Source organism: Cherax quadricarinatus, chromosome 89 (assembly GCF_038502225.1).
Source record: "Cherax quadricarinatus isolate ZL_2023a chromosome 89, ASM3850222v1, whole genome shotgun sequence".
NCBI classification, from domain to species: domain Eukaryota; kingdom Metazoa; phylum Arthropoda; class Malacostraca; order Decapoda; family Parastacidae; genus Cherax; species Cherax quadricarinatus.
Window position 1 is genome coordinate 11,233,064 of NC_091380.1, and position 14,207 is coordinate 11,247,270.

General features: G+C 42.0%; 1 protein-coding gene across 2 annotated transcripts; it reads right to left on the bottom strand.

Annotated features, from left to right (window-relative positions):
• Window positions 1–216: 216 nt before the first annotated feature.
• On the bottom strand, window positions 217–13,309 carry LOC138855326 (tigger transposable element-derived protein 1-like). Of its 2 annotated transcripts, none has more exons than XM_070104185.1 (2): window positions 4,266–13,309; window positions 217–3,908 (listed from the first exon to the last, which is right to left on the bottom strand). In XM_070104185.1, the coding sequence occupies exon 1, from the start codon at window positions 10,055–10,057 to the stop codon at window positions 9,014–9,016; it is 1,044 nt and encodes a 347-aa protein (XP_069960286.1). In that variant the 5' UTR covers window positions 10,058–13,309; the 3' UTR covers window positions 217–3,908; window positions 4,266–9,013. The 2 variants fall into 2 exon arrangements, with proteins under 2 accessions (XP_069960286.1, XP_069960285.1); XM_070104184.1 differs by having other exon boundaries at window positions 4,210–13,309.
• Between the last annotated feature and the right edge of the window lie 898 nt (window positions 13,310–14,207).

The window sequence follows — 14,207 nt, forward strand, 5'->3', positions numbered from 1 at the left end:
AAGAAGAAGTCGGTCTTAAAGTAAAGAATTTAGTCCATTGTGTGGTCCGAAACCGAGTGTGGAGAGTTAGTGCATGACGTGTCGGTCTCTTCCGAGTAGAATGGGAAGGTAACAAAGTAATGTCATCAGGAGATTGTCGTTGGCATTTAGAAGTGGGAGCAGAGTTGGTCTGATGTGGGACGGGCTGGCGATTCGAAAATTCCGCACCGTAGAGGGAGAGGCCGGAAGCATAGTCAAAGGAGAGCAGAGGTCAGACAAATCGAAGGAGTCAGTGGAAGCCCAGGTACCTGAAGCGGGTGACGAAACACACCAGCAAGAGGTATAGGGGCCTTAGGAGTGTCTGAAGAGTGGCCCAAAGACGAGGCGAGGTCAGAACAAGGTGTGGTAACAATAAGGGGCCCGGGGCTAGCAGGGTCATGGATTGGGGAATCCATGGTTAGGTTACTTCTTTCTTTTTGTTTTTAAGAAAAAAAAAAAGAAAGAAGAAAATAAAAATAAAAAAAAATAATAAAAAAAAGGGGGGACCGGGGAGGGATAGTTCCTAGGAGGAATAAAAGAGCCAGAAATCACCCTCCGCACCCAAGAGGACCTCAGCACCGCAAGTAGCGCAGATGCAGCATGGAACCCGTGCCATACCCTACCCTTCATGCCAGTAAACCAGCAATCCGGGATAGCAACCTCAGATCTGCCGAGCTACCTCGGTGGACAAAACAGAGGGCGGCCAGATATCCGCCACAAAGCATACCTCCTTCGGCCACCACCCCCTGAATCCGAAAGGTGGCTTCCAGAGATACACCCATCGCCCGAAAGACACCCAAAGCCACCCTCCGGGATACCGGAGAGGGATCGGGACATCCCCAGGCGATCCAGATTCCACGGCAAACTACGCCACTGCTAAGAACCTCAAGGGAATGGGATGGACCCCGGTACCCTTTCCCCTACCTAGGAACTAGCGAGCCTGTGGGAAAAATCCCAAAGGCCGAAAAAGGAAGGGTGGGGAGGAGGAGGAGGAAAGGAAAAAGGGAAGGATGGGATAGGGAAAGGGGATAGGGAAAGGAGACCGACAGGTCTAATTCCTCAGACCAAGAGCCTCTTCAACACACCAAGGAGCCCCCCTTGAAGAGTACTGCTGTTTAAAATAATAAAATTTGGTATTACAATGGAACAATTTACATTATGATGTACTGCATTACTATCTACTACTATTTAAAACAGTGAAAAGAAAAGATATTCTAATTTCAAAGTATTAAGTGGTTGAGCATTCATCAGCACAATATGAGAAGCTTTTGAGAAACTGGTAGTGGTTAGGTATGGTTTGTCTGGTTAATTTTGGGTGATGAGGCGCTTTCTTATTTGGGCCTTAAACTGATTTGCAGACAGGGGTCCTTTAGTTTGTTCTGGCAATGAATTCCAGCAGTATGTCTTCCAGTCTATTAACCCTTTCAGGGTCAAGAGGCCCTCTCCTAAACTTGTTCTCAGGGTCGAAAATTTTTCGGAAAAAAAAAATAAAAAAAAAATTTTTCTTAGGAAATGATAGAGAATCTTTTCCTGATCATAATGACACCAAAAGTATGAAATTTGATGGAAAACTTATGGAATTATGCTCTCACGAAGTTAGCAGTTTCGATGATGCTTACGCATCGGCGATTTCACCCACTTTGAGCCCTATTTTTGGCCAATTCCAGTGTACTAGTCGATAAAAATCATAACTATTTCACTAGAACTCTATTTTTTTTCTATCGAATGAGCACAAGAAACCAACCATTTACCAATTTCGACTATCCAATAAAGTGGTCAGAAATTAGCAATTTTGCCAATTTCACACAAATTTCAAAAGATGGCAATTTCCAAACAGGGTCCAGAATAAACAAGACATTCCTGGCACTAAAACAACATTTCCTCTGTTCATTAGTCACGTCTCAAGGCCCCTCTTACATTTCTTTTGCTTTCCACTTTGAATTTTTATTCTCACAAAAAATAGAAGATTTACTGTTATGCAGACTACTGCATTAGTGTAGAAATGGTATAAATAATATCAGCGCACTCGTGAAAGAATATTAGACTCATCAGTTGACGTGTATTGGATGCGTGACACGATTTATTTACTTTCGAACTTAGGCAAAAATCGAACATTTCTGCTACTTTGAGCTCAATTTCAAGGTACTTTTCATTGTGAAACCAATCAAAATCATTTCCATTTCTGTAATCTTTCTTCTATTCTATAAAATTAGACCAGGAAAACTAGAACACAACCTTAAATACCATACGAAAATGCTCTGCAAAGTCGCTGTTTTAAACCAAAAGCACGGTGAAAGTTTTTTTTTTCTCATTACGCATTGTGTGATGCAGAATTTTTTTTATACTGTGCATACTCGCCACACAGACCCATTCTCTCATATCTAGGTCAAAATTAACTACTCGCACGTCATGTGCTCAGTTCTTAAGCGAGCTGAGCTCATAACGTAGAACTACACGAGGAACCTCGGCCTCAACAGCATAGATCTACAGACGTGATAGAAAAAGGGTTACTTACAACTACAGTTAGAAAACACCTTATCCCCTTAACCTATTCCATACCATCATAAATACGTATGTAAAAACTATACATGCATTTGGTCAACATCACGAATATAGGTATAAAGTTATAATCAATACATACGTACTTACTCTCAGTATACCTGGAGAGGGTTTCAGGGGTCAATGCCCCCCCCCCACAGCCCAGTCTGTGACCAGGCCTCATGGTGGATCAGGGCCTGATCAATCAGGCTGTTACTGTTGGCCGCACACAACACAACGTACGAACCACAGCCCGGCTGGTCAGGTACCGACTTAGGTGCTTGTCCAGTGCCTTCTTGAAGACAGCCAGGGGTCTATTGGTAATCCCCTTTATTTATGCTGGGAAGCAGTTGAACATTCTTGGGCCTCTGACACTTATTGTGTTAGTGGTACCCTTGCTTTTCATTGGGGAGGGGGGATGTTGCATCGTTTGCCGAGTCTTTTGCTTTCATAGGGAGTGATTTTCATGTGCAAATTTGGTACTAGTCCCTCTAGGATTTTCCAGGTGTATATAATCATGTATCTCTCCCGCCTGTGTTCCAGGGAATACAGGTTCAGGAACCTCAAGCGCTCCCAGTAATTGAGGTGTTTTATCTCCGTTATGCGCGCCGTGAAGGTTCTCTGTACATTTTCTAGGTCAGCAATTTCACCTGCCTTGAAAGGTGCTGTTAGTGTGCAGCAATATTCCAGCCTAGATAGAACAAGTGACCTGAAGAGTGTCATCATGGGCTTGGCCTCCCTAGTTTTGAAGGTTCTCATTATCCATCCTGTCATTTTTCTAGCAGATGCGATTGATACAATGTTATGGTCCTTGAAGGTGAGATCCTCTGACATTATCACTCCCAGGTTTTTTTACATTAGTTTTTTGCTCTATTGTGTGGTTGGAATTTGTTTTATATTCCGATGTGGTTTTAATTTCCTCACGTTTTCCATACTGGAGTATTATATTTTTGACTACTTGGTTTTTCTAACAGTGTTTAACTAACCCTGTTTAGCACAATATTTAACTGTATTGGGGTATCCTACATTAAGTATAACACACTATATTTAGATTCCATGGAATATGCTGGGTTATATAAACAATGTGCCATATTTAACTGTATATATTATAAAAAAGAAATTAAACCTACATGGGTCATACAGTGCAGTTTGTTCACAAGTCTTGGAAAATCACTGTGCACCTTGTGTGGTCAAGGTCAGGATCAAGGGTAGTCTTTGGGTTACTGGCAAGTGGTGTTGTATAAAAGCAAATGCAGGTCATCACAGGAATAAAGTTGTAATGCTCACATGCCTTATATGCCGGAAAATACAATAATTTCAGTGTCCACAACGCCCGAGTACCTCCAGTGCCACTGTAAAACATATTTACAAGGAAATCTTATTTAATTACAATTGTTTCAGGGTGTAATACTCAAGGAAACACGGAAATAAGTCACATTGACTAAATTATCTTCAGTTAAATCAACATAGACTAAATTAGTTATCTTGCGTTAAATCAGCAGTGTTACTCTGTGGTTGAATTCCACTGTTAGCGTCATGATACTATTGTATAATCAAAACTAAGCACTAAACCCATCAGGAATCATGAAACCAAAATATACTTAAAATGAATAGTTAATTGTATTATTAGTCATAACTATGCACTAAACTCACTGGTAATCATAATGGTAGCTGCTGGTGGACCACCATCATCTGGGTCCATTGCTTACTTATGTTAGTGTAAGGTCCATCTGGTCTTTACAAAGGCATGAGGCAGTTGTAGGTGACCCAGACAGAGGAACCCAGGTCAAAATATGCCACAAAAAATTCTGCATACTAGCACATTGTACACAATCACTTTTGTATTATGTACTTGCACATCGATGTCAACACCTGCATATAACACAGTGAAGTCATCACCTGAAAACTGACAGACACAGTATAAAAGTAAATACTGACAGCCTGACACTGGTCCACTACATCAACTTAGACATCCATGCACAGCTTAAATGTTAGACGTAATATATGCAGTTTATATATACAGGTACCATCCGACTTAAAACCAAGCTTGGTTCCGACTAACCGATTGTAAGTCAAAATGGACGTAAGTTGAACCTTACTACTGAATATCAACATCACATTTTTGTAATGACTTTATTTCGTTTTATTTTGGTATTTCATTTTTTACTTTACTTTTTATGCTGTTTATTTCCCAGAAACTTGGCATACAAAACACGGTCATAAGCTGAATGGTCGTATGTCAAGCAGGTCGTAAGTCGAGCGGTCATATGTCGATCAGGTCGTAAGTCGAGCGGTCGTGTGTTGAGCAGATCGTATGTCGAGCAGGTCGTGAGTGGTCGTATGTCGGGCAGGTCGTAAGTAGGATGGTATGTGTATATATTCTGAGTTTCAACCATCAAAGAAAAATCTCAGTAAAATAGCATGAACCACATAACATACTTCTTGGTATATAACAACACTGAAATATTTCGAGTCAAAGTTCTGTACAAAGAACCTTCACGGCACACACAACTGCAATAAAACACCTAAATTACTGGGAACGCTTGAAGTTCCTGAACCTGTACTTCCTAGAACGCAGGCAGGAGAGATACACGATTACATATGCTTGGAAAATCCTAGAAGGATTAATACCAAACTTGCACACGAAAATCACTATAAAAGCAAAAGACTCGGCAGACGATGCAACATTCCCCCAATGAAAAACGGGTACGACTAGCATGATAAAAGACTGTTCAACTGCCTCCCAGCATACATAAGGAGGATTACCAATAGACCCCTGACTGTCTTTAAGAAGGCACTGGACAAGCACCTAAAGTCAGTACCTGACCAGCCAGGCTGGGGTTCGTACGTCAGGTTGATCAGGCCCTGATCCACCATGCTGCAGGGGCGCTGGTCTCGGAAACCCTCTCCAGGTATACCTGGAGGGTGTTCCCGGGGTCAATGCCCTCATGGCCCAGTATTTGGTCAGGCCTCACAAACACCAACTTTCAGTGTCTATTTTACCTGTGTTTGTAATGCTGATTGACCCTTATGGGTTTAGCACTTTCCATGAATAAAATAATGTAATCCATTCATTTTGCAACTCAAAAGAGATAACCTACCCCCCCCCCCCCCAAAAAAATACAATCAATCAATTTACCATGAGCCAGTAGGCCTGTTTCAGTGCTCCTTTAAGTGGGTGTGACCTGAACCTGCTTACCATGAGCCAGTGGGCGTGCTTCAGTGCTCCTTAACTGGGTGTGACTTGAACCTGCTTACCATGGGCCAGTAGGCCTGCAGCAATGCTGCTCCTATGTTCTTATGTAGTTGGCAGTATTCATCTTAGGGTCACACAGCTGCACTCAAGCTCTGTAGGTGCTAGAACTGGAGTTGATGAGGTAATTAATCTTCAGCCTTAAAAGTGTTCACTACCTAAGTCTTGATGAACCTCCAGTTCCTCACGAACTTCAAAAGGTGGGAGGGAATTCAGTTAATTTGATTGAGATCCATACTGTTTCTTTATTTTTATGTTAAACTGTATTGGTTTTAAATAAAATATAAAAAAAAAAGTTGATGAGTGGAACAGTCTACCTAGTTGGGTTATTGAGGCTAGGACTTTGGGTAGTTTCAAATTTAGATTGGATAAATTTATGAGTGAGAGGGGTTGGATTTGAGTGGGACTTGCAAATGAGTGGATAGAGTTATCAGAGCTTATTTCTTGGGTAGCATTGAAAATTAGGTTGGGCAAATGTTTTGTTAGTGGGATGGATTGTAAAGGACCTGCCTAGTATGGGCCAACATGCCTGCTGCAGTGATCCTCCTTTCTTATGTTCTTATGAATTAATCAAAGTGTTTCATTTATTTCTAGTTGAAGGGACGAAGCCTTAACCATTAAAAAAATTAGTAGAACAAATCTTCACAAGTCTTGATTCTTATTAAAATCACAACCCTAGCAGTATTATTATACAGTGGACCCTCTGGTTATCGGCTGTTATTTCGCCTTTCGGCCGTATGGGACTTGTCAACCCACCACCGCCAGCCGCTCGTGCATCAGTCTGGCTGTATCTCTGGGAGAGTGAGGACGCTTCTGCTCATTCATCCAAACATTTCGCTTTAATCCATTGTTTTTGGTGGTTATTTATTAAGTGCAACTGCAAAATAAGTAACCATGGCCCCAGAGAAAGTTCCAAGTAAAGTTCCTTTGGTAAAGAAAGTGAGAGACACGGTGGAATTTAAGAAACTGTACAAGAGTGGTGGTGGTAGAGGGTGGTAGTGGTGGTGGTAGAGGGTGGTAGTGATGGTGGTAGAGGGTGGTAGTGATGGTGGTAGAGGGTGGTAGTGATGGTGGTAGAGGGTGGCAATGATGGTGGTAGAGGGTGGCAATGATGGTGGTAGAGGGTGGCAATGATGGTGGTAGAGGGTGGCAATGATGGTGGTAGAGGGTGGCAATGATGGTGGTAGAGGGTGGCAATGATGGTGGTAGAGGGTGGCAATGATGGTGGTAGAGGGTGGCAATGATGGTGGTAGAGGGTGGTAGTGATGGTGGTAGAGGGTGGTAGTGGTTGTGATAGTGGTAGAGGGTGGTAGAGGGTGGTAGTAGTTGTGATGGTGGTAGAGGGTGGTAGTGGTTGTGATAGTGGTAGAGGGTGGTAGTGGTTGTGATAGTGGTAGAGGGTGGTAGTGGTTGTGATGGTGGTAGAGGGTGGTAGTGGTTGTGATGGTGGTAGAGGGTGGTAGTGGTTGTGATGGTGGTAGAGGGTGGTAGTGGTTGTGATGGTGGTAGAGGGTGGTAGTGGTTGTGATGGCTGTAGAGGGTGGTAGTGGTTGTGATGGTGGTAGTGGGTGTGATGGTGGTAGTGGGTGTGATGGTGGTAGTGGGTGTGACGGTGGTAGTGGGTGTGATGGTGGTAGTGGGTGTGATGGTGGTAGTGGGTGTGATGGTGGTAGTGGGTGTGACGGTGGTAGTGGGTGTGATGGTGGTAGTGGGTGTGACGGTGGTAGTGGGTGTGATGGTGGTAGTGGGTGTGATGGTGGTAGTGGGTGTGACGGTGGTAGTGGTTGCGAGGGTGCTAGTATGGTGGTAGAGGGTGGTAGTGGTTGTGATGGTGGTAGAGGGTGGTAGTGATGGTGGTAGAGGGTGGTAGTGGTTGTGATGGTGGTAGAGGGTGGTAGTGATGGTGGTAGAGGGTGGTAGTGGGTGTGATGGTGGTAGTGGGTGTGATGGTGGTAGTGGGTGTGATGGTGGTAGTGGGTGTGACGGTGGTAGTGGGTGTGACGGTGGTAGTGGGTGTGACGGTGGTAGTGGTTGCGAGGGTGCTAGTATGGTGGTAGAGGGTAGAGCTGCAAGACCTTCATCTGGAACAGCAACAGACCAGAGGAAACTGCTTCAGGAGGAGGAGGGAGAGAGAGGGGAGAACGTGCCTTCTTCAGTGTGGTATGTGGTGCACACATACCACACTGATGTATTCTCTCATATCTAGGCCCAAATTTACCACTCACAGCTTTTCAGAGTGAGCCGAGCTCATGGCGTAGATCTATGGTTTGGACCTTGAAAGGGTTAAGGACGTGTGTGCAAAGTGGAGTGAGTTGCAGGGGTACAGTGACTCTCAAGCCTCTCTCCTCCTCCCTATCATCCATAAGCCAAGAAGTCTTTTCAATAAAGGTATGTAATACTGATTTAATTGTTCATGTATTTATTTTAATTAGTTCTCATTGTTGTGTATGTAAAACTATAATTAACCCGTAAACGGTCCAAGCAGATCTACATTCACATGTGTAGTGCTACAAAAGTAGATCTACGTTTTTTTACATATTTTCAAATATAACAAAAAAAAAAAGTAGATCAAAGTTTTTTTACACATTTTCAAATATAAAAAAACAAAAAAAAGAAAATCTACTTTTTTTACATACTTTCAAATGTTGAAAAAACGTATATATAAGTTTGAACCGTTTACGGATTAATCTTCAAAACATTTTTTTTGTGAATATTTTTGGGTGTCTGAAACGGATTAATTGTATTTACATTAATTCTTATGGGAAATATTACAGTGGACCCTCACATAACGCTATTAATCCGTTCCTGAGAGCTCAATGTTATGCGAAATTATCGTTATGCGAATTCATTTTCCCCATAAGAAATAATGGAAATCAAATTAATCCGTTCCTGACACCCAAAAGTTTGAACAAAATTTTTTTTACCACATGAAATATTAATTTTAATACACACAAACTGAAGAAGACATGCACAGTTACATGACACTTACCTTTATTGAAGATCTGGTGATGATTGATGGGATGGGAGGAGGAGAGAGTGTTGATGGTCTTAGTGTTTAGAAGGGGAATCCCCTTCCATTAGGACTTGAGGTGTCAAGTCCTTTTCCGGGGTTACTTCCCTTCTTCTTTTAATGCCACTAGGACCAGCTTCAGAGTCACTGGACTTCTGTCACACAACATATCTGTCCATAGAGGTCTGTACCTCTCATTCCTTTATGACTTTCCTAAAGTGGTTCACAACACTGTCAGTGTACAGGTTGCCAACATGGCTTGCAACAGCTGTCTGAGGGTGATTTTCATCCATGAAGGTTTGCACTTCAAGCCACTTTGCACAGATTTCCTTAATCTTTGAAGTAGGCAACTTCTTCAATTTCTCTCTCCCCTCCTCCGAAGCAGTTTCCTCAGGTCTGGCCTCTTGCTGTTGAAGATGATCTAGCAGCTCATCAGTGGTTAGTTCTTCATTGTCTTCCTCCACCAACTCTTCCACATCCTCCCCACTAACCTCCAACCCCAAGGACTTTCCCAATGCCACAATGGATTCCTCAACTGGCATACTCCTCTCAGGGTTAACCTGAAACCCTTCAAAATCCCTTTTGTCTACACATTCTGGCCACAGTTTCTTCCAAGCAGAGTTCAAGGTCCTCTTAGTCACTCCCTCCCAAGCCTTACCTATAAGGTTTACACAATTGAGGATGCTAAAGTGATCTCTCCAAAACTCTCTTAGAGTCAATTGAGTTTCTGAGGTCACTACAAAGCACCTTTCAAACAGAGCTTTTGTGTACAGTTTTTTGAAGTTTGCAATAACCTGCTGGTCCATGGGCTGCAGGAGAGGAGTGGTATTAGGAGGCAAAAACTTCACCTTAATGAAGCTCATGTCCCCACAAAGTCGCTCTGCCAAGTCTGTAGGATGACCAGGGGCATTGTCTAACACCAGGAGGCACTTAAGGTCTAATTTCTTTTCAGTTAGGTAATCTTTCACATTGGGGGCAAATGCATGGTGTAACCAGTCATAGAAAAAGTCCCTAGTGAACCATGCCTTACTGTTTGCCCTCCACAGCACACACAAATTAGCCTTGAGGATATTCTTTTGCCTGAACGCTCTGGGAGTTTCTGAGTGATACACTAATAAAGGCTTCACTTTGCAATCACCACTAGCACTGGCACACATTAACAGAGTAAGCCTGTCTTTCATAGGCTTATGTCCTGGGAGTGCCTTTTCCTCCTCAGTAATGTAGGTCCTGCTTGGCATTTTCTTCCAAAACAGGCCTGTTTCATCACAATTAAACACTTGTTCAGGTTTCAGTCCTTCACTGTCTATGTACTCCTTGAATTCCTGCACATATTTTTCAGCTGCTTTGTGGTCCGAACTGGCAGCCTCACCATGCCTTATCACACTACGTATGCCACTACGCTTCTTAACCCTTTGACTGTCGCGGCCGTATATATACGTATTACGAGGTACCGTGTTTGACGTATATATACTCAAATTCTAGCGGCTTCAAATCAAGCAGGAGATAGCTGGTAGGCCCACATGTGAGAGAATGGGTGTGTGGGGTAAGTGTGCACCATATAAAAAAAATCCTGGAGCACGTAGTGCATAATGAGAAAAAAAAAACTCCGACCGTTTTTTTTAACCCTTTGACTGTTTCAGGCCCCTCTCTGAAACTGTCATTCTATGTCGCTCAATTTTTGAAAAAAAAAAAAATTATTTTTTCTTATGAAATGATAGAGAATCTTTTCCCGATGGTAATGACACCAAAAGTTCGAAATTTGGTCGAAAACTCGTGGAATTATGCTCCCGCGAAGTTAGCGGTCTCGGCGACATATGCGTATCGGCGATTTCGCCGACTTTGAGCCCAATTTTCAGCCAATTCCATTGTTCCAGTTGACCAAACTCATAGCTATTTCTTTAGAACTCCATTTTATCTATCAGCTGAGTACAAGAAACCTCCCATTTACTAATTTGGACTACCCAATATGGTGGTCAGAAATTGGCAATTTCACGCAAAATAAAAAAGATGCCAATTTCAAAATAGGGTCCAGAATAAACAAGGTAGACATTCGTGGCACTAAAATAACATATGCTCTGTTCATTAGTCACATCTCTAGGCCCCTCTTATATTATTATTGCTTTCTATTTTGATTTTTTATTCATACAAAAAAATACAAAATTTACCGTTATGCAGACGACTGCATTATTGTAAAAATGGTATAAATAATATCAGTGCACTAGTGAAAGAATATTAGACGTGTGGTGTGATTTATTTACTCTTGAACATTGGTAAAAATCGAACATTTCCGCTACTTTGAGCTCAGTTTCAAGGTCGTTTTCATCGTAAAAGTAATGAAAATCATCTCTATTTCTGTAATATGTTTTCCATTTTATCACCTAAGACCATGAAAACGCGAATACAACGATAAATACTATACGAAAATACACCTCAAAGTCGGCGTTTTATTCCAAAAAAACGATCAGTTTTTTTTTTCTCATTACGCAATGTGTGCTGCAGGATTTTTTTTATGTGGTGCACACTGACCACACAGACCCATTCTCTCACATGTGGGCCTACCAGCTTTCTCCCACTTGATTTGAAGCCGCTAGAATTATTGAGTATATATACGTCAGAAACATTGGCTCGTAAGACGTATTTATACGTCGAAAACAGTCAAAGGGTTAATTAAAATGCTGACTTTGTGGTCTATTTTCGTATAGTATTTATGGTTGTATTCTCGGTTTCTTGGTCTCATTTGATAGAACGGAAAGCATATTATAGAAATAGAGGTGATTTTGATTGATTTTACTATAAAAAGAACCTGGAAATGGAGCTCAAAGTAGGGAAAATGTTTGATTTTTGCCAATGTTCAAAAGTAAACAAATGATGTCATTGTCCAATAATGTCCAACTAGCCATTCTAATATGCAGTCATGAATGGGTTGATGTTATTTATATAATTATTTCAGTATTGCAGTAGTCTGCATAATAGTAAGTCTTCTATTTTTTGTTTGAATAAAAATTCAAAATAGAAAGCAAGAGTAATATCAGAGGGACCTGGAGACATGACTGATGAACAAAGAAAATGTTATTTTAGAGCCAGGAATGTCTGCATTGTTCATTCTGGACCTTATTTTGAAATTGTCATATTTTTTAATTTTCATGAACTTTGCCAAACTGCAAATTTCTGACCACATTGTTGGGTAGTTGAAATCGATAAATGGGCAGTTTCTTGTACTCAATCGATAGAAAAAATGGAGTTCTAAAGAAATAGCCATGAGTTTGGTCGACTGGAACAACGGAATTAGCCGAAAATAGGTTTCAAAGTGGGCGAAATCGCCGATTTGTACATATCGCCGAGGTCGTTAAATTCGCGAGAGCATAATTCCGTCAGTTTTCCATCAAATTTCGTTTTTTTTGGTGTCATTACAATCGGGAAAAGATTCTCTATCATTTCATAAGAAAAAATAATTTTTTTTTTTTGAAATTTTGCGACACCAGGAGACACCTCAGGATTGGGGGTTGCAACAGTCAAGGGGCTAAATCTCTCAAACCAACCTTTGCTGGCCTTAAATTCACTCACATCATCACTAGTTGCAGGCATTTTTCTAATTAAATCCTGATGCAACTTCCTAGCCTTTTCACTTATGATCGCTTGAGAGATGCCATCTCCTGCTATCTGTTTTTTGTTTATCCACACCAATAAGAGTCTCTCAACATCTTTTATCACTTGTGATCTGTTTCGAAAACACAGTTGCACCTTTGGCAAGAACAGCTTCCTTGATTGCCGTTTTCTTGGACACAATAGTAGCGATGGTTGATTGGGGTTTACTATACAACCTGGCCAGCTCGGAGACACGTACTCCACTTTCATACTTAGCAATGATCTCTTTCTTCATCTCTACAGTAATTCTCACCCTTATTCCTGTAGGGCTGGCACTAGAAGCTTTCTTGGGGCCCATGGTCACTTATTTTGCAGATGAAATCACCAAAAACGCTGTAATAATACGAGATGTTCCGATTGTATGCTTGGATGTTACCGCAGAGGCTGGCTTGTAAACAATGCCACCGGCGGAACATGTGAGGCTGGCTCAGGCCGCACATAGACGCGTCTCGGACGAATAGCGTTGAGTGTGTTTTTTAGTGCTACGCGAGGCAAAATTTTAGCGATAAAATGTATCGCTATGCGGACTTAACGTTATGTGATGCCAATGGTATGCGAGGGTCCACTGTACAGTGGATCCCCGCATAACGATATTAATCCGTTCATGAGAGCTCATTGTTATGCGAAATTATCGTTATGCGAATGAATTTTCCCCATAAGAAATAATGGAAATCAAATTAATCCGTGCAAGACACCCAAAAGTATGAACAAAATTTTTTTACCACATGAAATATACATTTTCCTACACACAAAGAGAAGGATACATGCACAATAGTAGAGTAGTACATGCACAATATATATTGTGCATGTACTACTCTACTAAATGAAGAATAAATGACACTTACCTTTATTGAAGATGCAGCAATGACTGATGAGACACTGTGTCCTGGGAGTGCCTTTTCCTCCTGAGTACTGTAGGTCCTGTTTGGCATTTTCTTCCAGAACAGGCCTTATCACACTGTGTATGTCACTACGATTCTTAAATCTCTCAAACCAACCTTTGCTGGCTTTAAATTCACCAATATGAGCACTAGTTCCAGGCATTTTTTCCTGTTCACCTGGGTGTTAGTCGACTGGTGGGTCGCATCCTGGGAGACAAGATTAAGGACCCCAATGGAAATAAGTTAGAGTCCTCGATGATGCACTGACTTTCTTGGGTTATCCTGGGTGGCTAACCCTCCGGGGTTGTTTCTCGGTAATTGTTTCACTTTAAGCCACACCAACAACACTCTCTCCACATCTTCGAGTAATACAGCTGATGGTGGTGCAGCAACAACAGCTGTGGTGCAGCTGACCATGGTGCAGCAGCAGCTGACTGTGGTACGATAGTATTTATCACCCTTTTTACCACAGGGTTGGCACTAGAAGCTTTCTTTGGGCCCATGGTGGCTTATTTACCAGTTACAAGCACTATAAATAATGGAATAATACAGAATGTATCGAATGTATGCATGCAACCGGCCACCCTGGCTTGTAAACAATGACGGCAAGGCAGGCGCTCAGGCTGGACGGACAGGTTCGGGACGAGTCACGTTCAGAGATAGCTGATGGTGCAACAGCAGCTGACCGTGGTGCAGCAGCAGCTGACTGGTCCAGCAACAGCTGACTGATCCAGCAACAGCTGACTGATCCAGCAACAGCTGACTGATCCAGCAACAGCTGACTGATCCAGCAACAGCGATTCTTAAGTCTCTCAAACCAACCTTTGCTGGCTTTAAATTCACCAATATGAGCACTAGTTCC